The sequence below is a fragment of the Neophocaena asiaeorientalis genome, unplaced genomic scaffold (genome assembly GCF_003031525.2).
Source record: "Neophocaena asiaeorientalis asiaeorientalis breed wild unplaced genomic scaffold, Neophocaena_asiaeorientalis_V1.1 scaffold147, whole genome shotgun sequence".
NCBI classification, from domain to species: domain Eukaryota; kingdom Metazoa; phylum Chordata; class Mammalia; order Artiodactyla; family Phocoenidae; genus Neophocaena; species Neophocaena asiaeorientalis.
In genome coordinates this window covers 5,555,535-5,580,822 of record NW_020173758.1, presented here as the reverse complement: position 1 = coordinate 5,580,822, position 25,288 = coordinate 5,555,535, and the positions used below count along the sequence as shown (strand labels likewise).

The window sequence follows — 25,288 nt, the reverse complement described above, 5'->3', positions numbered from 1 at the left end:
ACAACTGGTAGGCAGGTGCTATCTTTGTATAGCTAGTACAGTGGGTCTCAACTGATGGCAGTTTTCTCTCTGAGGTCATTTGGCAATGTCTGGACACATTTCTTGTTGTCAAAGCTTGAGAAGTGCTACTGGCATCTAGTGGGTAGAGGCTGGGGATGCTGCTAAACATTCTAAATGCACGGCACAGTCCCCCACAACAAACACTTATCTGGTTCAAACTGTCAATAGTGCTGAAGTGGAGAAACGCTGGGCACCTAATACAGTGCCTGGTGTAGTATAGGTGCTTGATACATGCTTTACAAGAGATTTTGAAATATCTACCTCTGGTATATGTTTACTTTTTCCTCATTATTTCTCTCTTCCATTTAGCTGTAATATAGAATTCAAACTTATTATTTTTTTAATAGAATTTGATCATCCTATTTTTATTTAAAATTATCATTTGGGTTCACTTGATTTTCAAATTGCTCTCTCTCTCTCTATAAATATATATTTATTTCCTGGCTCAGTGATCATTCATAATTGAGAGTATACTTAACCCTGATTTGAAACTCCAAAAATGCAGGGAATTCCCTGGCAGTCCAGTGGTTAAGACTCCGTGCTCTCACTGCTGAGGGCCCAGGTTCAATACCTGATTGGGGAACTAAGATCCCACAAGCCGTGTGGTGCAGCCCAAAAGAAAACAAAACCAAACAAAATGCAGGGCTTAAATTAGGGCCTCATATCCAATCCTTTTCTAAAGGTTTCGGGTGGAGAGAAAATTTAGCAAGTATAAGTGAAGAATTGGCGAAATATATATCTATATATCTGTATGTGTGTATAGGTACATTCGTGTATACACATATATGTATATATGTATGTCTGTATTTTTGTGTGTGCATATATAAAATTTTAGTTTTACATATAAAAATATAAATTTATGTGTATATACATGCATATGTAAAACTAATTTTTTTTTACTTGGAAAGCTTCGGGTAGGTCGCTGGGGGATAACTCTCTAACTTTCATCTACTTATCTCTCAGCTGATGGGTTAGAATTTCCATAAGTGCTACCACCCCCATCTCTAGAAGGTATTACCTTCCCGAATGGGAATTAAGCTCCTAGAAATGCAGATTCAGTTTGGTGAGAAACAGGCAGCAGAGAAAGAGAAATATCCTTCCTGGTGCCTCCTGGGCTGTTCGGCGGGGTCTGATGGATGGGTTAGTACCTCTCTCAGTTTCTGAGAGATGGTGAGCAGGCACCGTGTGCCAATTTAGATAAGCAAAGTACATGAAAAAGGATTTGTAATGCTATCCATTATTGGAATCTTTCTTCTCCTTGCTTATTTGCTGGAGAAAAAGAGGGTTATTTTCAAGAGCTCCCTAGGTGAAAGCAGGTAGCTTTCATTTCATGCACTGTTCTAGTAATAATTTTCCTTAATCATCATGAGATAATATCCCCAATCCAATTCCAACATGCAAGTTATTGTCTTAGAAAAAGGACAGCACATTAACGCTGCATGTGCCAAGAAAGGGTTATTTCAGAAGACAATTTTTCTGCTGCTAAGGGTCCATTTATCTCTTTCCGTTTTTGGTGGTGTTAACAAGGATTAACAACCTGACGGGGTTTGCTATTGGGCGCCAAACAAACGAGAAATCAGGAGAAAAAAATTCAAAAGTTTATGCCCTACCTTACAGTACCTCACTTGTTAGCGATTATAACAACATTTAATATGTACTGCGTATTTACACCGTACCAGGCACTGGTCTAATTAGTCCTCACAACACCCCCCATGAGTACTGTTATTAGTTCCTTTCAACAGGTGAGCAAACTGGGCACCTAGAAAGACAACTGGTCCAGAGGCTTACGGGTAGCCTGTGACAGGATGGAATTTGAAATCAAGTCTCCGCCAAGAGAGCCTGAGCTCTGAACTCCCTGCTGATTAGCCACGATGGGAGCAAAACTTTAAAAAATGGATTCTTATGAACTTACAAACAACATTCATTTGCTCAACAGTACGAAAGGATTTTTTTTTTACTTTCTGTGATAATAAAGTGAAGATTGAAATGCTAGCTGGGGTCTACCACAATGTAACAGTGCTGACTCATTACCTGTAAAGCTAATATTTCTCTCCTGGTCTTCATTGGAGTGATTTTGTTGTGCAGAGAACTTCTCTGCTTAGTGGTCTAGTCAGTACGACCAGGATTAAAGTCCAGGCTTTGTCATTTTTCTCTTTGGCTGCTTGGGTCTGGTTTTTGGTAGGAGTTCTTAGAATAGTCTTTTTCAAAGAGTCTGAGGTTTCCTAACCTAGTGCTACTTTATAGAGAGATTTTCTTTGCTTGGACACAAGATTATTGTTCAAAATAATGGAAGCTTTAGGTCTTAAATATAAAACTCGTTATACAATTTGATTACAGCTCCACAATTTGAAAGTAACCACCAATGCTATGTTTGAAATTAAATTTATGACTGGCTTTAGCTATATACTTTGAAAGGACTGATGAATTAATACTTAGTCTTGCTAACTCAAGCTCTCTTATTAAAAGCCAGGACTATATAAAGAGAGCGCCAAATGGCCACTTCTCTGGGATGGCCTGAGTCAGCAGGTCTTAGACCCAGGCTGTGCCACTATTAATGTACCTCTGAGACCAGATGATGGAAGCGCTAGGATCACCTCTCCAAGCCCACCTCAGGCTAGACAAAGAAGGACCCAGTTTCTTTTTGGGACTTACAGACTTTCAGATATGTTTGCCTCCAACAGGGTGTTGAATTCAACATGGAGTTGTAAGCAGTTGTAATCCCTGACTCTTCCCTTGGGCCAGAGATTCTTTCTTTTCTTCCCCACTGAATCTTGGGAGAACAGGAGGTGGCTGGTGGTTTACCTATGTTTTGTGAGGGTTTTTTTTTGGGGGGGGAGGTCCACTTTTTTTCCCCAGCTCTACCCATGAAAACAGAAAGTAAGCTCATATCAAAGCTAACTCACTTGGCATAATTATTGACCCCCTCCAAGCTTCAGTTTTCCCATTTAAGGAATAATATTCACAAAGGGCTGTTTTAAGGAGGTAAATGAGATAATGTTTGTAAGTCTCTAGCACAGGGCTTGACATAGAGGAATTCCTAAATAATGATTAGTTACTCCTTTCTCTTCCTCAGTTTTCTAGGGAGAGGAGGGCCCTCTCTGACAACTCCAGTGAAAGAGAAAACCTACCGGGTGCATTTTTGGATTTGATCTTCAACCTTGAAAGCAATGATTTTAGAGCAAGCATGGTGCTAATATAGCATCAGAAACACACCTGTCACCTAGAGGGGTGGGATGGGGAGGATGGGAGGGAGACTCAGGAGGGAGGAGATGTGGGGATATATGTGTATGTATCACTGATTCACTTTGTTATAAAGCAGAAACTGGCACACCATTGTGGAGCAATTATACTCCAATAAAGAGGTTAAAAAAAAAAGATAATAAACATGTATAACACCCCCCCCAAAATAAAATAAATAAAATGTGCTCCACTCCAAAAAAAAAAAAAAAAAAAGAAACACACCTGTCCTTGAAAATACTGTTCTAGACAGAATAGAAAAAGCAGTGCTCCAGCATTATTAGAATTTTCATAACATTTATGGGGATAGTGTCTATTTAATAAATGAATTTAATAAACAATGTCTATTTAATTAAAGAAAGAATATGCTAGCTTGCTTTGACAACCCACTGATTTCTCCCCAAATCCATTTCTCCTGTTCTTTTTAGTAATAGAACTCCCTGATTTTTATGTGTCTCCCTGCTGCCCTCCTACAGACTACATTTCCCAGTCTTATTTGCATTGAAATGATGTCATGTGACTAAATTCTGGCCAATAGTGTATTAGCAAGCGTGACCTCTGCAATTTTCAGGTCATATCCTTAAACTAGAGCTGTTTGCCCTCCATTTATCTTCCCCTTCCTAAGCTGAAATGCAGATGTGGTGATGGTCAGCTGCCTTTAACCTTACAACCAAGGGCATCCCTTAGGGGGAAGCAAAGCAATAACACAGAAAGAAACAGGGTCTCTTGATCATCTCATGTAATGTTGCCGCTCCCCTCCCTTGAATTTCTCCCAGCTAGGATTGTTATGTGTAGGAGGAAAATGAACCTTTCTAATCTTGTTTAAGCCACTGTTCTTCTGGAGGCTTTTAAAGCAAAAAAAACCCAGTATGTTAATTATTGTATAACCTTCTGGAGGATGAGTCTTGGTGTGACAAATTTTATGAAATTTTTTCATAATTTTTTTTGTTGATTTGCAGAATTAATCATTAGTATCTTGCATTTCAGGCAGTTCACCAGTAACAATAGAATAATAAATCAGTCTTTGCTCCAAGTGGTTAAATAATTTACATGTTTCTAAATGATATATCAAATCTGACATGGTTTGTGTTGACATAAGCTAGTTAATATTGAATGGCTAAGGTTTGCAATGAAAAAAGGGAGTCATTTTATTTTTTAATCATAATTCATCTAAAAAATTTGCTCTGAAATTGCAATGGATACTATTGAATACACATAGTTGATGACTTTAATCGGGTATTCTTGACTGTTGTGTGTTGGTCACATGTAATGGGCAGATACATTATTACTAATGGGTCAGAGGTTATAGATATTTTATCTTTACAGATAATGTGGCCAATGGGAATGTCAAACTATATTTTCCAAATAAAATTGGGAGTATGTAATCAGGTAGAAAGTAGGCTGTTTTGTTTTATTTTTAAAGTTGGGGTCCAATAACTTTCATCAAACATTTAACAAACTTTTATTAAGCACCTACTACATGTCAGGCACATTTTTTCACCAAACTGAAATAAAAGTATATCAAAAAAGATGAAGAATGCTCCTATGCATGGACATAGGACAAGAATTGCCTTTCAATCGGCCCTTGCCGAAGAGCATGTATAATAAGAAAGCTCTAACCCACAAGTGCAAACAATCACATGCCACGGGTAAGCCTGCCAGAGAATTAAAGGGCATTTGGCATACAGCAAACACTGTTTGCCCCGAGTCAGATCTACTGCCTCTAACCCTGAGCACTGAAGAACAGGACAAGCAATACAGCACAGCAGCTTCAAGATAACTAGAAGCAGAGAGCTGGCCCAACAGTGACATTGAAACAAGTGTCAGTTTGCTCTGATAATTGGGAACAGAGCAGATGTTTAGAAAAGCTGAATAATTTATAGTTACATGTGAGCAGATTTTACAGGGGTGAATCTCATCTCCTAATATAACTGTAAATATTAACAATTATCTTTTGGGCAGACAATGCTATCACGATTTGAAACTGCCTGGTAGGCATTCAAGAGAGTGATTTAGTAGAAAACCAAACTCTCTCATTCAGAATAATATTTTGTAAATTAAGGTATGCATTTGCCATGAAAAACAAGAATCCAAACCGGTTTTCAGGGAATAAGCTATTTTTATGTGCGAGTTACAAATGTGATTTTCAAATGAACACAAATAAAAGTACACCGGGAGGTTGGTGTGATATGGCAAATTGGTTAGTTATGGGCTTCTCAGATGTTCTGCCAGTGACCTTCAAATACTGTCATAGCCAGGTCATGGCAAGTCAACTGCAGGTATGCTTATCCATGATTTTGGAAAGCTTTTTTTTCTTAAAAAAAAAAATAAGCTGTAGGGGAAAACTAATTTTAGTGAATATACTACTTGTAACCATATTATGAAATGACAAAACATATTCAGTGATGTATACAGCCAGTGACTCTCTCCATTCAGAAATAATTACTAGCTTAGTGTCTTGTAACCCTTAACATTTATCTCTGACAGTATTATAGAGCAGCCACTATATTTTCTACTTTCTATCCACTTCATTATGACTTTGCGCCTAGTGTTAATTGTTCATATTTGATGCCAAGAACAGGACTCTTATTATTTGAACACCAAAAATGTAAATTCCAACCTCAGTATAACACAGAATAACCAACAAAGACCAGTTAGCCTGGGGTGGTCTAAATGAACTAAGTGACATTTGTTTTATGTCAGACAAAAGTTGCATTGCAAGGGGGTGGTGTGGAAGTTTTCTGAGCTATAAATTTAGTGTCTGGGGACTCTCCTGGGGAATGGGGAAGCCTAGGCCCTATGGCAGCACAGATCCTTTCTCTAACACAATGAGTCTCTGCTTTTGAACATGACCGCCACCTGGAAGATGGATCACTGAAACGAACTCTCCTCCCACTTTCTGGATTGTTCAGTTCTTCCTTTGTTCCTTCTCTACTCATGCCAATACAGCCAAAGATCTATGGCATCCCTGTTAAGTGCCTTAAACTTGTGTTTCAAGTTACCGAATATTGTATTGAATGAGATATTTAATGTAAAAGTACATTGAAAAGTTAAAGAATGTAAAGAGAGGTAAACAAATAAAAATTTGCTTTGAGGAGTTTATGATTCTTAAATCTCCTCTAGAAGAACAAAGACTTATATGTGGCAGGTTCTTAATAAATGTTCATTGAAATGAATCAAGAATAAGCAGGGTGAAGCATGGTGGAAAGGGTCTGGAGTCAGAAAGATCTGTGTGTGACTTACAGGTCAGTTGTTAAAAGGTTCATAGCTTTCTGTGCTTTAGTGTCTGTATGTGTAAAACAAGGCTAATTAGACTGCCCTCAGAGAACTGTCATTCTCAAAATGCTTAGTACATACTATGTACTCTGTAAAGGATAGCTGTTGTTACTGAATTGCAGTCGGGTGAGGAGAGGACTCTCAGAGGTTATTCTAATCTACCTTTCAGCTTACCATTGTGGTGGGGGAGTGTTTATTCTAGGTAACCATTTAATCCTTATTTCTACTAACATATAAACGAGATTGGCAGGTATGAGCAAGAGAGAATGCTGGAAGGCAGGAATAAGGAAATAAAAGAGCATATGAAGAAGGGGGAAAGTGAGAAAGTAAAATGATGAGGTGGTAAAACATGCTATCAACAATTGCCTCAAAAACCAGGGGCACTATAGCCACGTAACTTTGCCCTTGACTCAATCAAGATAGTTGGGTGTTTATTTTTTATTAAAAAAAAAATTTCAAGACATTCCTTTGTAGTTTATTAACATTCAAATCACTGATCTTCATCTGGTCTCCTTAAATATGTGGTATTTTCAAGTCCATTCATCCATCCATCATTCATTCATTTATTAAGCTATGTAGTCATAGATATTCCTACTATGTGCTAGGAATTGTATTTTTTTGTGGGGGGAGATAAATTTTCCCCCTTTCCTTATGCTGGAAATTTGGTTAACTTAGCTCTTTTTGTTAAATTAAAAAAGCTCCTGAATTAAAAATAATCAGAATATCTGGGAAATTAAAAATAACCACAGATGAACTCTTACAAATCTGGTAAACTAGTTAGTCAAATACTGGCAGTGAAAAACATGCTTGGAATGATTTTGACTCAGATAATTGCCTCAGAATAATTTCTTGTGTGTTTCTAGGCAACAGCAAATTTAAGAAGAAACAAATGGTGGGTTTTTTTTCTCCCTTTTTGCCTTTTCCCCCTTTATCTTCTCTTATGTAGTCACAGAAGAGCAGCTTGTCTATCTCCATGCAATGTGATGTTAGATGTGGCTGGTTGGGTCAGAGCAGGAAGACAGAAACATTTAGCCTGTGATATTTTCCATGCAGCATGTGCCACTGTGTTTGATGAGACATTATTTTCACTAAGGTACAATTGGTTTGTACAGGTAGATAAGAACATTAGGTAGTGGTTAAACTTGGATAGAAATAATAATGAGCTAAACTTTGATAAACCATAACCAGCGACAAAGTCATTTAACCTTTATATTTCTACAGCAGTACTTTGGGTTCCTTTTTGAAATTGGATCTTGCCTGCTATCTTTTGAGTTAACTGAGTAGTTTATTGCTCTACGTGCTGGTGAGCAGAGTGCATTTTCTAGTTGTCCATCTCCACTTGTGGAGGGATTTCCCTTAAGTGATGTGAGTCAGCTATAGCTGCTATAACAGCCCACTATCCAGCTTTTCTCATGACATTCGATCACATAGAAATCCAAGCTTCACACGCACCTTCCCCTGAGTACGATACGTGGAAGGCAGTTTCTGCCTATTTGGAGATGAATGAAAGTGCATTAAAGAAAGGCAGATGGTCAGAAGGGTACTTTGGAATATTAAATGTTACTAGGGAACATTTAATCAGAAGTAGATAATCCTTCTCAAAGGGAATGCAGTATATTTGCATCATTCTCCTTGGCAGTTAACCTTTTGCATTTTAAGCTTATGACATTTCTTTCAGGCACTCTGTGTACTCCAATTGAAGTCAGAGGTCTTTGGACACAGTACAAAAAGTAGCAAGTATGTGGAAGGGAGCTTGATGCAAGGCAGTTTGGCAGAGGGAGTCATGGAGAACTGCAGGGTAGCTAGATAGCAAAGAGGAACCTAGCAAGTGGATGACATAGCTCCCTTGGACACTTCTTAGGGTGCTTGGGGTGTCTTTTGAGGGTAGGTATTGGATGGAGGAAAGCAACAGAAGTGATAGAACAGGATTTCTAATTCAGCCTATAAATCTGTGCGCATGGATATTTGGACTGAGAAGTCAGTGCTGGATTTGCACCTGTGCCTACAATCAGGAAGTAAAGGGTTCAGTGGTCACACTAAGAGCAGGGCTCATTTGGGAGGCAAATTGAAACTCTAATTTGAGCAAAGTGATTCAGAAGATGTTCAATAGAGTTTTCCCCCTGGGAATGTTTTCTCCTAAGGTATTAATCAGGGCCCAAGTCAAAGTGCTCACTAATATTGTTCCAGAGTTAACGTGTGACTCAGAAACAAGAACTATGCAAACCCACTTAGTTTCTGAAATGTTGCCTCTCTTTGAAAGGAAAAATGAGAGGATAAATATGAAGACATACTTTACTTAAAGGTTATGTGTGAGTCAGGGAAACTCTGAGTGTTTTTATTACGATAAAGAGTCACATGAATGTCTCTATAAAATGATGCATATAAAAGTGAAATGATAGCCTGGATTGGAAATTAAAAATGATGTAGAGGATAGCTTTTGTAGGATTTAACTTTTGTAAAATTTTTCTATGGATCCAAGACACAATTTATTTTTATGATTAGGACTTTTAATTCTATTTTAAATTCTGGCTCTTAATTTTTTAGCTGTATGACATGGGGCAAATTAGCCTCTATAAATGTCAGTTTTCTCACCTGTTAAATGTTATCTCCCTCATAAGATGGTTGTGAGAATTCACGAAATAATATATATGAAGTGCTTAGTACAGTGCCTGGTCTACAACTGATATTGTTAACATTTTAGTCTTCAAACCATAAAGAAAATCCATCAATTATTTTCCATACGGAAAGAATCTTAGTTGGGGGATAACCTAAGATTACTCAAAGAAAAAGATTCTTTGTACTAGCATAAAGAAATGAGAGTTCTTAGCCAAAAGATGAAAATCTCCAGATAAAGCTCTAGGCAGTGTCCTTCTTTTAATTATTTTTGATTCCTTATAAGAAATAGTATCTAATGTTTTCTGAACACCTACCATGTGTCAGGCACTCATGAAGTTGTTTCACTCATCCCAGTCCCGTGAAGTGACTTATGATGGTCCACTGTTACAGACAAGCAAATTGAGGCCCAAAGAGATGAAAGAACATGGCTAGGCTTATGAACTCTGGTCGGCAGAACAGGGATTTGAATGACAAAGACCATGCTCTTTCAGTTCATTGCATGAAACCGTGGAAGTAAAAGGAATGCAAGCTTCATGGGCAGTCTGGCCTTGCTACAGACTCTGAGGTAATAGCAACATTTCTATTTTGATGTGCCTATTAAAATCTTATCCTGTAGCTGAGAGGCCTGGCAGATGGCAAATGTTACCCTTGAGCAGGCACCTAAGTAGGGTGATAAATCACATTCAGGGATTGGGATACTTTCTCTGCTTAGGGAAGGAGGATGGCTCTGCCTACTTCAACCTCATCAGTTGGCTTGGTTGCCATTCAGAGCTTACAGGAAAATGCACTGTATTTAGCTGGTAATAAAAGCTTCTTAAGCACTGTGGGTAGTTGTTTCTGAAAACGAATGAATTTAAAAACATGTACCTGATTATTTAGCAGCTTTAGAAATATCTGAGGAAAAAATGTTCAGTTATCAGGTAAAGCTGCTTTGGCAACGTGATTTCTATAATGCTAGGCAGTAGTGGAGGCTGCTTAATACTGACAATGCACAGTTATTTTTTGTCTCCGTATGTTGCTTTAGAATGTTCTGTTCCCTGCACATTTTTAATGAGATAAACATGCCTTTATGGGTCATGATGGTGCAAATTCTTTACTAGCTCTTTGCAAATACATCTTTTTAGGACTACTCCTTAAACAATGCAGTTTGCTGTTAGGTGTCAGGTATTTTACTACTTCCAGAGCATTGACACCTATAGCTCTCTATTAATTTTACAGCTGGAGAGCACTGAATTTGACTCACTTTGAGACCCAAATCTATCCTTTACTGGCTCTGTGATCTTAGTGAAGTCCCTTATCCTCTTTGAGCGTACTTCTTCATCTATGAAATGGAGGTGTTGATGCTTTCTTTCTAGGGTTGCTGTGAGTAATAAATGACTTAATGGAAGTGCAACTGCTTTGTAGATTGCACAAGGCCATTTAAAAATGAACCATTACTGTTATTATTATTTATATTTGGGGATTAAAATCGTTTGGTGTTAATAAAGGAGCACTGATGGGTTAATGACATCCTAAAGATCTAAAATAAAGTCGCAGTGAGATGCCAGAAATTGGGTAATGAATAGGCATTTAATTGATAGTTTAACAAAGACATTAATTGGACGTGGAAGAAGATCCTGATTGTGGTAAAGACTGTTTGGAGAAAGCAGAACCAAGGGACAGAACATGCTTCAAAGACTTCTTACAAGATAATGAATTTTCAGTCCACAGAGGTTGCTGTGTGCCATTATTTTATAGGCAGCATTGGATAGTCAAATTAAGTAGTCTCTGATCTGCCACTTCCTAACAGTGTGAATTCTTTAATCTCTCTGCAAAAAGTGAAGATCATAACACCTGCCTTATAGGGTTATGGAGATTCAGTGGGATGATATATGCAAAGTGCCTGGTACATAATATGGCTCAGCAAATAGGTTTCCTCCTCTTCCTTGTTTTTGTTCTTCTTTCTTCCTCCCTTTGTCCCTTCCTTCCTCCCTCCCTCCCTCCCTCTTTTCATCTCTCTTTCGTCACATAGGGGCCCTAACTATTAGGCAAGCCACTACCAAAACTCCTAGAAGCTTATGTGATTCTCAGAGCATTCAGGCAAGGCCTGAAAGCAATCAGTATAGTCCTAGTAAATTCTCTTGGATTACTCAGAAAGCAGCCCAAACTCGTTAATGGACTTTGAGTATATGTAGCTACTTCATTTATCATCAGATGCAGAGAAAGTTGTAGGTGTTCAGTATGTGGAAAGACTCCAAAGAAGGGGCTCTGAGGGGGAAGAAAGGAGGTGTCTGTGCAGGGCAAGGGTTTACAGGAATTAAATTCAGAGCTCCTTGAGAGATAAGGATTGTGTGTGGAAGGGTGAGGAAAGCAATCTTCAGCTAAACCAGACTTTGTTAGGAAGCTTTTGCTAAGGGATGCCTTACGAATAATCAAGTTTTCCAAACTGTAGAGTTGATTTATTGAGTTATTTTAAAAGTATTTACTATCTTCCATTCAGCAGCAGTTCATATCTTTGAACAAACAACTGAGGAGTTTATAAACATAAACATTTCAGTTATAAAATATAACTTTAAAAGAATGGTTAATTTAAAAACATCTAAATAAGAATGAGCAGTCAATGATTTTAGCTATTAAATATACAAGTTATGAAATTAAGCTAGTAGAATAAAAATCAGTTGCAAAAAGAAAGTTGTTTTTTTTTTTCACGTTGTCAGTTTAAGGCCTAATGCAATCTGTTTACATAGTGTGGTGAGTATGGACAAAATGTGGTCATAGCACAGCTATTGGATATTTTTATCTTCCCGGTCTTTCCTATGGTCCTCACAAAAGATAATACATTTGCAGTGAGTGAGGCTTTGAAAGTTACCTATGTTTCAAAGATGTGTAGGCTTTAAATTATTGTCATTATTATACCATAAAAAATTCCATCTTTTTTCCGTGTGTGGGCTAGAAAATGATTCTGACATTTCTCACACCTTTTTCTTCTGTGCTATCTATACTTTGTGATAATATTAATAATCCTATCTTATATTTGAGCTTTCCAATTTTTTTCAGGTCCAGCACCTCATTTTAAGCCAAGGCAATTAAAAAACTTTACTTGCTATATCCGAAGTTGCTGAGTCTGTACTAATTGTGTTTGATGGTCAGGAAAGGACACTGAGAAGTGAAATCAACCCCTGTGACCAGTCAGAGAAGTAGAAGAGAGAAAATGTTAGTGAAGTAGTCCTACAGTGTCTTCTCTTCCAAAATATCATGGCTGAGGCTAAGGAGGGCCTGGGAAGAGGTGTGATGGGGGGAGAGTATGCACACACTCTTATAACTGTCACCTGTCCTAAGATGAGAGAGAGGGTTGAGGCAGTGAAGAACTGCTTTTGCTCTCTTGCCAAATGCCAGGTAGGTGCTGGTAGTTTAGTACATGCATTTATTAACCTGTTCAACAACTCTGAAAGATAGATATTGTTACTACCATTTTGTAGATGAGGAAATGGGCTCAGAGAGCTATGGGTAAGTCACCCATACGTATTTTATTTTTTATTTTATTTTTTTTGCGATACGCGGGCCTCTCACTGTTGTGGCCTCTCCCGTTGCGGAGCACAGTCTCCGGACGCGCAGGCTCAGCGGCCATGGCTCACGGGCCTAGCCGCTCCGCGGCATGTGGGATCTTCCCGGACCGGGGCACGAACCCGTGTCCCCTGCATTGGCAGGCGGACTCTCAACCACTGCGCCACCAGGGAAGCCCCACCCATGTGTATTTTAAAAATGAGTCTCGTGTTGCTATGTTTTGGGGACCTTTACAGCAAAATTTCTCTTGTTGCTTTCTGGTGTGTTTTCTTAGTCTTAGAAATCCAAATGGAAGATCTGATTGTGCCCCTAAAAAGGAGAATGGCCTTTATACATTCAACATGGGACAAAGTCAAAATAAAGGTAGTTGTGGAGTATCTCAGAGAGGGCCATACCTGAGGATACTTTGTTCTAGAACCTGGATCTGGTGTTGGTCTTGTTGATTTTGTTTCTTCATCTCTTCCTGTTCTTTTCCACTGCTGATTCCATCTAGAAGCCATTTCTCCCTCAAGGCCTTTTTCTGATATCAGGAAACATAAATATATGTTCTTATATCAATCGAAAATTCCAAAATCTGAATGCTTTCAAATCTTATTAATTTCAATGGTGGAAATATTAAAGAGAAATTGTTTTCTCTCACTGTCTTGCCTGAATAAATCTGATAGTTTCCTACTTCGCACCCTTCTTGACCCCCTTCTAAAGCCAGGGTTTATGTATCTGAATCCTATGTATATCCTAAGGTCTAGTTCAGGTCCTCCTTCTCTATGAAGATCTCTGTCCTACCTCTGCATCTTCCCCCACCCCACCCCCAGGCAACTCTCCTTCTTCAGAATCACACAGCAGTGTATGTTTACCTATACTGTATATTTACTGTATTTTTAACAGTCATGTAGGGACCTCATCGTGATGATGCCTTACTATGATTTGTTGGGTTGATGGGTGTATATCTGTGTCAGAGTAACAAGCTCCTTGAAGGCATTTGCTATTCATCCCAGTGACAGTACATAGTGACCCCTCCAAAAAAAAAATAAAATCTTTTGTGGGATTAATTGGAATGGTGGGCAAAACAAGAGATTGCTATTGTATCTTAAACTAATTCAATGACAGTCTTAGGCTCTGTGGTTGACATTTATTGTTTTGCCTACCCAGTACCCCTTCTTTCTTCTGAGAGCCTCCTTGGTTCTAGATATCCTTTACGTTCAGCTCCCTACCTGTCCCAGTCATATGATACATAAAATTCACCGATCTGTCTAAATATTTGTGAGTTGAATTTTTATCAACTTTAATAAAACACAAAAGATTTATGTTTCATCAGGCAGAAAAAAAATGCCCTCGAATTTGCATGAAATAATTACATTCCTGGACTTGAGCCTAAGAAGACAAAGCAAATGAAGAAGACCTGTAAACTTCAGGGGTCTTTAGCTAGCATCCTGTCTGTGTCTCAAGGGAAAACTGTTAGATATTATATTCAAAGTGTTTGAGTTTCTTCTTTTCTTCCTGAAGAAAAGTACTGTCACTATATATCTATCTACCTTTGTAAATTATTTGTTCAATAACTATTCCCTGGGAATTTACTGTTTCTAAAATGGTGAGAAGAGAAGAATGGGAATTTTCCTTATTTTTTTGACACTTCTCTCTCTAACACCATGATTAGAATGAAAGCAAGTAAGAGGAATATTTGTCTTTTTTAAAAAACATGCTTGTTTTTTAAAACAGAATTAATACAACTGGAATGTAAATACCTCTGAATGTAAAATAAATTTAAATAAGGTTGATTGGGCTAGATAATTACCAAAGGAAGTTTATTTTAACTAAGGCATTTTTTTTTCAAATCATTAAAAATATTACACTGATTACAAATAAATGTTGTTTGGAATTGTAACTTGTAGAATAGATGAAATGTGGCCTGCTCTAGTTGAAGGAATGAGGGGGCCTGGAAGCCTACAGATGCACAGGACACAGTTTGAAAACCACTAGATTAAGTCAGTAATTATCTCAACCCAGGTCATCATATTTGTGTTGGTTTTTTTCAGAGTTTCAAGAAATTTCATGTGAACAACACAGCCCATAAAAGCAGTTTGTATTATTCCAGTTTGTAGCCAGATTCCTTCCCACAATGTTATCTTTTCCCTTAATTATAGCTGTTCAGTTGTTTGTAAAAATGTGTGCCCACAGACACAGTAAATATTATTAATAAAGGTCAAGATTTATTTCCTGATAATATGCCAAGAAAATCTCAATATATCAGCATTTAAGAATTTACCTTGATTTTAGTTTATTTTTATTTGATGGAATATGATGATAGCTAATGCACAGTAAAGAATATAGATGACATCCATCAAAGTAAATTACAGTTCTTACAAACCACCTGCAAGGATAGTTTCAGTCAATTACATCCATATCACTGGAAGAAACACTCAAATGGGATGGTCTTATGATGCTGTGTTGTAGAGGGTGGAGAATGGCTCCTGTGACATAATTATGTTATCTTGGGGCTTCATTCTTGGTTCTTAGTCTGGTTAGGACTAAGAATAATTTTGATTTTAGCCTTATAAACTTTGTTCATAGTTCAGGAATTGTCATTTAACTCTGGCAGAGAACTTTTTGCCTCTAAATATAAAATATATAATTTAGATGTACAATCAGAATGATATGGTATAATCACATATTGTGGTAACCACAAGACAGTTATTTTGCTTTTATGTCACAGTTTAGACTTATGCTTTAGTCTATGACATTGAGGAATAGAATAAAATCTATTTCACAGCAATGACATTCAGAATCAAAAGCCATAGTAACTAAATAAAAATATAAGTGATACGCAGGTAGTAGATCTTTTGGCAGTCTTTTAGGGAAAGGTTTTCTTGAAACACTTCTGTATTCTGCACAGCAGTTACAGGAGACGTTAAGAATAAATTAGTTTTTCATACCATGATTTAAATGGACTTCCAGAAAAGTTTTCTAGGTTGAGTACTAGGCAAAAAGATCAAGAGTGGACAAGTCTCAGAATGTTTGAATGTGAGAATGCTGTTAATGGCCGTGGAAACTCCCTTTCCAGGATGTCATTGGTATGAATGTCAGGTTCCAGAGCTAAAGGATATTAGAGTGAGTTGCCACAACTATTTTGAAGTGTGTATACTGCTCACACAGAGGGAGCACTTTGTAAATATTTACGTTTGTGTTGTTCAAAGTGAGCCATTGACATGTAATGAAATAATTTGCAATCGGGAAAGTGGTGAGGACAGTCACTGGAATGGAGACAAATGGATGAAGAAGAAAATAAAAAGAAAGGCTGGTAATTGCAGAAGCCAACAGAGCTTTTTTGACTTGGTGAAGATATTTTGGAATCAATTTTTAGAACACTCCTGCACAGTTTTGAACCCTATTTTGGAATTGTGCCTAGTTGCTGTTGGAATAGCCAACCATTTTCTGCAGAACTTGGAAGAACGTACTTACTGAAACAGCCATTCTCTCCTCTATGTTCCCTTTGCAGTTGATGCCTTGAATATAGTGTTCATCACAGTATAAATGTCATTATAAGTTTATGTGTCAGTTACCATTTAAGGGCACAGATCAAACTTATTTTATATTCTTCATGTCCAGCTTAGTACCTTGCACATAATAGGTGCTTAATAAATGTTTATTGACTGAGGGTTTTCTACTTATCGGTTAAGACTCAGGTTAAATCCCACACCTTTAACAGAACTTTTTTTGGCCACCTCAGATTAAAGAATTACTAATGCTTACACTTATGCTTAAATTAAAAAAAATCATCCTTTAACTTGTACTAATTATTTACTTAACCTTGAATTTCTCAGTAGGTTGCAAGCAGAAGGGCTACAACTCTCAAGGCCACCGCTAGTCTCTAAGGCATTAATATGCAAATTAGGAAAAGGTACAGTTCCCCACTCCTACTCCTTCAGGTCAGTGCACAGCTTGGGAAGGTGGACAGCACTTTTGTGCAGAGAGAAAGAAACTTTGTCCTCCAGACAGAAGCAGCCCTGTGCCAGAGTGCACTGTTCCAAGGGAGTATGGGCAGGATTTCAGCACCCCCCTGTCTCAGGTAACTTTACGCAGTATACCATTCTGCACAACTGTGTACTGCAGTCCAAAGCATGATACATGCTTTGACTGGATTGGATTAGAAGAGGTCTTCTGGGATCCAGAAAGCAAACCTATAGGGAACAGTATATATTACTTTTCGGACTGTTTTTGTTAAGTATTGAAATGAGGTGTCACTTCAGAAATGGACCTCTCAGTGTGTTAGAATTTTCCTGTGTGAAACTTACTTCCTAGAATGAACAGAGAGGATATATAAAACATTTTTTCTACTGTGGACTCTAATGTTGTTTGGCTACTCATTCTGCAAGGATAGCAATTACTCAGAAGCAGCAATTAGTTCACTGTGAGATCCAAATTGTGTGTGTGTGTGTGTATGTTTGTGTGTGAAAGAGAGAGAGAGAGAGAGAGAGATTTTGGAGTTAGAAATTGCCTATCTCAAAAATTGTTGTAGACTTGCTTTTGACTTCATTTGACTTGTATTAAAATGACTTGGTAAAATTTGTTATTTCATTGATTTTTCTGGGAGTACACATGGCATTTCTTGGCTAGGTCTCCTACTCATGTAAATTCAATGTGACAAACTGTAAGGATAGTAGGCTGACTACATATTGAAATTATTCATCAAACATTGGAAATGTCAATTTGTATAGGAGCAAAGAAGCAAACAGAATCCAGAGAACTGAGGCTAATTGGAATCCTAACCTGTGTCTTTTTTCTCTCAAGAGGTGGTTACTTGATCCGTCAGAAAGATGGACTTAGCTGAATTCGGCAAGTTTACCAAAAGATTGTAGACCCCACGAGTGTGCGGCATTGTTTCACTGAGGGATTTATTATATCTATGGATAGAAGCCCTGCCAGGTAAGTAGTTTCCTGCTTGGGCCTGTTCACAAGGAGCTCCTGTTTGTCATTTGGTTGCACCCTATGACTAAGCTACATAATGTGAGACTCAGTGTGCTTAAATTACAAAATGACCACACCCATGAAAGATGTAAAGTCTGATTTTAAAAATGGAGGTTTATTTTTGGTTATGATCTCATGTTCTGTCAAAACAAAATAAAACAGAACCTTGAACCACACTCAAACAACATTGAATTCATTGCACTGAGCTTTTAAATACGAGCATCCTTGAGCAGGCCAGACACTGTCTGCTTTGCATGCCCTGGGTAAGGGCTGGCTTTTCATTGATTTCAAAACGGACTTCCCAGCTGGATCCACTCCCAAGGGATGTTAAGCAAGACTGTATTCAGGGCCAAACTATCAAGACTGAATTCTCAAGGTTACCCAAGAAAGTGAGGAAATTCAGTAATAAAGGGTAAAAGTAATAAAACCATGTTTTCAATTTTCCACGTTTGCCAGGAGGTATTAGTCTCATATGCAAATATTACTAGCTTATTGGCTTCCCTTATGGTTATTAGGGTGTTAGTATAACTGTTGGAATTTTTTTCCTTCCTAAAGCATCTTTACTACTGAAATTTGAGTGCAATTAGAATATTTGAATGCAAAATCATTGAAATGAAATTAAAGTCATAAGTTACCTTCAAATGCTGGTGCTTTAGTTTTTCTTCCTCTATTTTCAAACGCTTCTGTGAGATTTCTTCCTGTATTTTTCTTTTATCCTGAAATAAAAAGTGTTCCAGCATAATCTATTTTTTTTCAATTTGCTTAAGTATGTTTCCTTGGGGATGTTGTCATTATCAAATGGCTGGCCAGTGGTATGCTCTTGGCATTGGTATGAAGCTGCTTTGGAAACTCCTATTTCAAGGCAAAGGAGAGCAAAGTGAGACATTCAAAGCATTTTACTGATGGAAAATGATATAAGGTGCTTTTTCAAAGAGAATTTAAAAATATTTTAATGTCTTTCCTTCCCCCCTCATCTTTTCTATCTTCCCCATTAAGTCTAACAAGATTGAGCTCCTTAGAGATGCAATGGAAAATGTGAATTTTAAGGAGGGAGTTTTGAAATAGGCATGAGGAAACATTGTGAGGAGAGAGACTGTTCCTGGCATAAGGCTGAAGAAACTGCTGGGTAAAAGATCTGCTTATGTGGGAAAACAGGATAGCCTACAGAGCGATAGAACATGAGGAAACTAGAAAGTGAGACTGTTTCCTCCTGTAAACCTTGCTATGGGCAGAGAGAGAGAGAAAAAAGAAGGATCAGATAATGCATGTTAACACTAAGAGGGCTTCTAGCAGAGGTTAAAAAAATTCATGGAGAGGTATAGTATCTTTCACCAAGTTTAAATTGCAATACCTTAAAATCCCAGATAGAATAACTATCTATACACAGAAGTTGTACTTTTTAGAAAATATAGCCTCTATACTATATAGAAAGCCTGGTTTCAATTTCTGGCTCTGCCATTAACTAGCTGTGTGTCCTGGGACAAAACCCTTAACTTTGTGCCTCATTACCTCATCTGTAAAATGGAAGTAATAAAGGCATCTACCTCATGAGCATTAAATTAGCTAATATATGCAAAGGCTCCTAGAACAGTGCTTGACACATAGTGCTCTACAAGTATTTGTTTAATACAATTAAGTAAATAAACATGTAATCTGTTAATTACACAGAAAGCAACACACTAATTCTGATAATGGTTCCATTGGTCTGAAATGTTTTAGAGATTCCCTGTCTGGAGTTGTTTGAGATGTTTTACAAGCCATGCAAAAAGGCCCTTATTTCCTTATTTTTTGACCAGAGGTGACATTATCCTCCATCTTATTTATGAGTTGTTTTAAAATCTGCTTTCAAAATTGAAAACTCCCAAAGGTAAACATTTGTTTCCAATGAAGACATCTAAAAGAATTTGAAGCAGGCTCAGGAGGTAATTTAGAAGGAAGAGTTCCAAAGATATTTGGCAGCATTATTGAAACAAGTGCATGGCTTCCTGATGTGACTCTTTTGAAGGTAAATCTCCTTGTTGATGCATAAGTTCAGGTATATTTGTTGAATGTAACAGCATTCATTTGAAAATACATTGCTGTCTAAATTTATGTCATGTTTCTCTTTGTGTGTAAGAAGTGTATATGACCTTGCCTGTATTGTTTTTTAACTTTCATAAACAGCTCTTTTGGAAAAAAAAAGAGCTAGGCAACACGCATCGATATTCAGATTCACTTGTTTGTTTGGATGAAATCTGGTCATTAGGAATAAAAACTATGAAGACCTCTGTGAGTCAGTTCTCCATTATATCTCAAAACTGTTACCGAGCAAATGTTGGTAATATTTTAAACTTATTGTGCCAAACATTTTGGTAAGTATTTTTCAGGCACTATTTAACTTAATAGTCATAATAACAGAGATATAATAATATTACACTTAATAGTCATGATAACAAAGAGATATTGTAGTATTTTCATTTTATAGAAGAGGAAATGGAAGTTTCTGGAGATTAACTAACCAGTCCAGGTTCTCACAACTAGTAAGTGGCAGAGCCAGGATTTGAAGTCAGGCAATCTGAGTTCAGCCTCTTAGCCAATTCACTATACCATTTCCCTGAGTGGGAAATTAGTCCAGCTTCTCACACCTTCCCCATTGCCCTGTCTATCGGGAAGTACTGAGGTCTGGAGGCCAGCACAACCAGCGCCGGAGGAGGGCCCCTCATTAGAAAGGAGCACATTTTTAGTTCCCTGCATGCTGGTATGCAACCGCCCATCTCTCTCCGTGGACGGCCCATAGAAAAGATCACGTTATGTATGTGTGACTGTGACTGCTGAACCCAGCAACGCTTCCCCACCACTGCCGGTAACCAGTTTGGGTTGTTTGTTTCATCCTGAGGTTAGTGATAAGGTAATGAAAGCTGTGGGTAGAGGCAGGGCGTCTAAGTGTTTTGGCAACACGATGCTTATCGAAGGGTTGCTAAGGAATACCAATGTTTTGTCACTCAGAGGTAATGTGATGCCTGTCTCACATCAGTCTAGGAAGTTAAGAAGGTAATTTTATAATGTTATGGGCATGACTCTATTTTAAGATAGGAGTACTTTTCCTCATAAGATATTCATCAGCAGCAAGTTATTATCCTTTTGCCAAATTTCATAAAGATCTATAGGCATTACTGAAAAATATATGGCAACAATTTAGTTTCATTATGGCAGAATAAATTATAAGTTTTACATGTAGTTCTATTGCTAGTATACTGAAAGTTATCATAGCCAGCCACTTCCTTCCCAATTATCATGGAATAAATGGATTTTTATTGAAATGCCATCTGCTTCCCAGAATTTCCCCAGAAGCTTGAGCATCTCTATATACACCTGTCATAATCCAGCACGTCAGATAGTTATTACCGTTAACCATTATGAATAACATATATTTCTTTTTTTTCAACATCTTTATTGGAGTATAATTGCTCTATAGTGGTGTGTTAGCTTCTGCTTTATAACAAAGTGAATCAGCTATACATATACGTATATCCCCATATCTCCTCCCTCTTGCGTCTCCCTCGCCCCCTCCCCATCCCACCCCTCTAGGCGGTCACAAAGCACCGAGCTGATCTCCCTGTGCTAAGTGGCTGCTTCCCACTAGCTATTGATTTTACATTTGGTAGTGTATATATGTCCATGCCACTCTCTCACTTCGTAATAACATATATTTCTGTTTACTTCTTTTTTTTAAAATAAATTTATTTATTTTTTACTGCTTGGGTCTTCGTCGCTATGCGCGGGCTTTCTCTAATTGCAGCGAGCGGGAGCTACTCTTCGTTGCGGTGCGCAGGCTTCTCATTGTGGTGGCTTCTCTTGTTGCCAAGCACAGGCTCTAGGCGTGCAGGCTTCAGTAGTTGTGGCTCACGGGCTCCAGAGTGCAGGCTCAGTGCTTGTGGCGCATGGGCTTAGTTGCTCCACAGCTTGTGGGATCTTCCCCGACCAGGGCTCGAGCCCGTGTCCCCTGCATTAGCAGGTGGATTCTTGACCACTGCACCACCAGAGAAGTCCTGTTTACTTCTTCAGTGTTCAACTAGTAAAGACGTTTTGTTCAATGAACAATTGCCTAGATTTTCAGCTGTCTGACTTGGAATATTTTAGCAGCTGACACCCACAGATTCCAGTTCTGTAATAGCCTAGCTCTTAATTGTTTTGAAAATTAATTTAGTAAAATTGTACAACTATAAAGCTATTGTGACCATCTATGACTCATTGATATTACTGCAATCACATACTTGATAAAAGTAAGCACAATACTTAGGAGTGTGAGTATTTTAGAGATATTATTGATTAATGATTAGCTAATATTCTAAAATGCTTGAATCTATCAAGAAGGCAGGATTGATCCTGAGTTATATAATTTTTAATTTATTCAGCACTTAGGGACATCTCTATAAATGCTATGCTAAGGTGATGTTAAGAGTTGTGCTATGTTTGAAAATTATTCAGAAGTAGATACTTTCACCAAGGAGGTTACATTGTCTTTAAGAAGGAAAATCATTTGTGCAAGGAACTATAGTCTAAGAAATAAGTGATAAATGTCATTACTAAGGCACAAGTGAGGTCTTGTGAGAGTTGAGGGGCGAAAGGGAGTGGTTGTTTCTAGATGATCTGGTTAGGAGAGGCTTTCAAGTAGCATCCAAATAGAGTATGTTGGGTAGTTGCTGGAGGGCTGGGGGTGGGGAGGGAGGGCATTCACCTCTAGAGCTCATTGTGAGCAAAGGCCTGTTGTAGAAAATTGAGACATTATTTGGAATAGCAAGTCTGGAATCCAAGTTGTCATACAGAGAGTAGAGGGAAATGAAATAAGAAAATGAGATGAGGATAAATCCTTAATAGAGAATACTAAAAAGCAGGGAAAGGAGTTTAGAATTTATTTACATATTGAGGTAGGGAACAATGAAAGGTTTTCAGAGGGAGAGGAATAATAGAATTAAAACCATGTTTTAAGAAGTTTAAAATAGCCTGATTTATAGATACTTAAGGAGGACAACTTGAAAGGGATAATCAGTTAGGCTACAACTCATACATAAGATCAAGAGAGCTTGAACAAGAGGTAACAGAGGGTGTGGATGTCAGAGATACAAAGGAGTTAAAATTAGCAGGACTTGGTAACTGATGACATATGGATGCAGGAGAGGAAGGGGTCAAATGGGGTATAAGGATTTTATATCCAGGTAAACTGAGAGGAGAACAGAATCACTAATAGAAACAGGAAATTCAGGAGAAGAAAGAGAGTTTGGGAGGGAAGATGGTGATTCACACCAAGGTTGAGGTGTCTTTGGAACAACCTGGTGGAGTAATCTGGCAGGTAGTTGAAATGTTGGATGGAGCTAGATTGGAAGGGAAGTCAGAGCTAGAGATAAAGATGCCAGAGTTTTGGAAGGGGTAGCTGAGGCCAGGAGACTACATCAGAGCATGACAAGAGACATATTTATGTAAAGGAGAGCTAAAGACAGAGCCTTCGTGAAACACCTACATTTAAGAGGTATTGGAGGAAGGGAACCCATATGGAAATTTATTTTGGGATTAATTAGACATTATTGATAATAGAACTTTGTGAATTCAATTAGGCAAATGGTTTCAGATTCATTCTAATAGAAGTATCTTGTAACTTCTTGACTACCTTTGCTGATATTTTCACTGTTTAAGGTCTCAAAAGAACAATAATAGAAGCTACTATTTGGATTTAAATACTACCAACAATGCAAAACTTCCTGGTGAAATGTATATAATGATAACCTTGAAGGAAAGGGATGTGCTAACACAATGCTCCTAGAATTGAATCCTGAGCATAGTTAGAGGTTTACTACATTTCAATGAAAGTAGATTTTTTAAATTCTTGAAAAAAATTCTTGAAAAATTATTTAAAAAATTTCTTGAAAAAGAGGCAAGCATTTTAAGAAAGAAGATAGATCATGAAGTATGGGCAATTTACCAATGGAAATATTGAACCCAATTAAAAAATGATCTCAAGTAAAAAGAAAAGAGAACTAAACAAAACCAAACTAAATAGCTTAATATCACTGGGAGCTTCCCCAAAGCTCGTGAAACCAAGAATACAGATAAACAGGTGGTACCCATTTGTAATAGGTACAAATATGTACAAATATGTAAATAAGGTACAAATTCAGGCTGACAAGATGTGAAGTATGTGAAAAACACTGAGGACACAAAAAGCATGTGTGTACAAGTATATATATTCAATATTTAAGTTATGTTGAGAGCAAAAGGACTACTGCTGAGATACAGAGTGTAATATCAACATGTCAGAGATAAACTAGAACTACTTCACTCCTATTTTACTTCCATTCTTTTTGACTGAGGAGAATAATCTTGATCCTGGAAAGGGTAGAACAAATATGCTTAAAGGGAAATCAAAGCCCAAGAGGATATAAAGCACTAAAGACAGAACTGCTCAGACTCCAATGGGTTTCATTTCAGGGAGCAGAAAAATTTATAGACATGACAGGAAAATATTATCAAGTAGTCTTGGAATCTTGGGTGAAGTGAAGAGGCACCAGAAGGCTGAAAGTGGCAAATGACCCAGTTTTTTGAAGAGAGAAAAAGGTCAATTATGAATATTTAATGACTGGTGAATGTATTGGTTAATACCTGGCAAAGTTGTAGAATGAATTGTTAAACAGTCTTGTATTTAGACAAGGAATGTCTAAGAGATAGCATTCAGTTATTAAAAACAAAGCATTTAAGACTCTTTCTTTTGCTTAATTTTTTAAGATCTGCTGCTGCTGATGACTATGATGGTTGTAACAATAGCTAACATTTATTGAGAGATTTTTATGTGTCAGGAACTATTTAGAGCACTTAAATGTATCAATTTATTTAATTTTCCCCAAGTCTCTAGGAAGTATGGACCATGTTTATCCCCCATATGCAGGTAAAGAAACTGAGGAGCACAGGAACCTAGATCATGGGAATTCAGTATATCTTGGTTTTAGTATGACTTTTGACAAAATTTCTTATTATTTTTCTTTTGGAAATTTGTGTAAATGTGAAGAGAGAGGAATATTTATTTGAAAGTGATTGTCTTAATGTGTTTTTTAAAAAACCAATGCCCTATAAGGGACAGAAAAATAAAACTAAGCCCCTACCAGAGGGCAGACAGCAGAAGCAAGAAGAACTACAATCCTGCAGCCTGTGGAACAAAAACCACATTCACAGAAAGATAGACAAAAAGAAAGGGCAGAGGGCTATGTACCAGATGAAGGAACAAGACAAAAACCCCAGAAAAACAACTAAATGAAGTGAAGATAGGCAACCTTCCAGAAAAAGAATTCAGAATAATGATAGTGAAGATGATCCAGGACCTCAGAAAAAGAATGGAGGCAAAGATCGAGAAGATGCAAGAAATGTTTAACAAAGACCTAGAAGAATTAAGGAAAAAACAAACAGAGATGAACAATACAATTAACTGAAATGAAAACTACACTAGAAAGAATCAATAGCAGAATAACTGAGACAGAAGAACGGATAAGTGACCTGGAAGTTACATAATGGTGGAATTCACTGCTGCGGAACAGAATAAAGAAAAAAAAAAGAATAGAGGAGAAGGTCA

The 25,288-nt window shown here is 37.6% G+C and overlaps 1 protein-coding gene across 1 annotated transcript in view; it reads right to left on the bottom strand.

Moving 5' to 3' along the window:
• PALMD (palmdelphin) overlaps window positions 1-25,288 on the bottom strand; it is a 52,500-nt gene that overhangs the window by 12,030 nt on the left and 15,182 nt on the right. The window contains exons 2-3 of the mRNA XM_024751251.1: window positions 18,330-18,410; window positions 13,128-13,252 (exon numbers count right to left, since the gene is read on the bottom strand). Of these exons, the coding sequence (XP_024607019.1) occupies window positions 13,128-13,252; window positions 18,330-18,410 (206 nt within the window). The remainder of the gene's footprint in view (window positions 1-13,127; window positions 13,253-18,329; window positions 18,411-25,288) is intronic.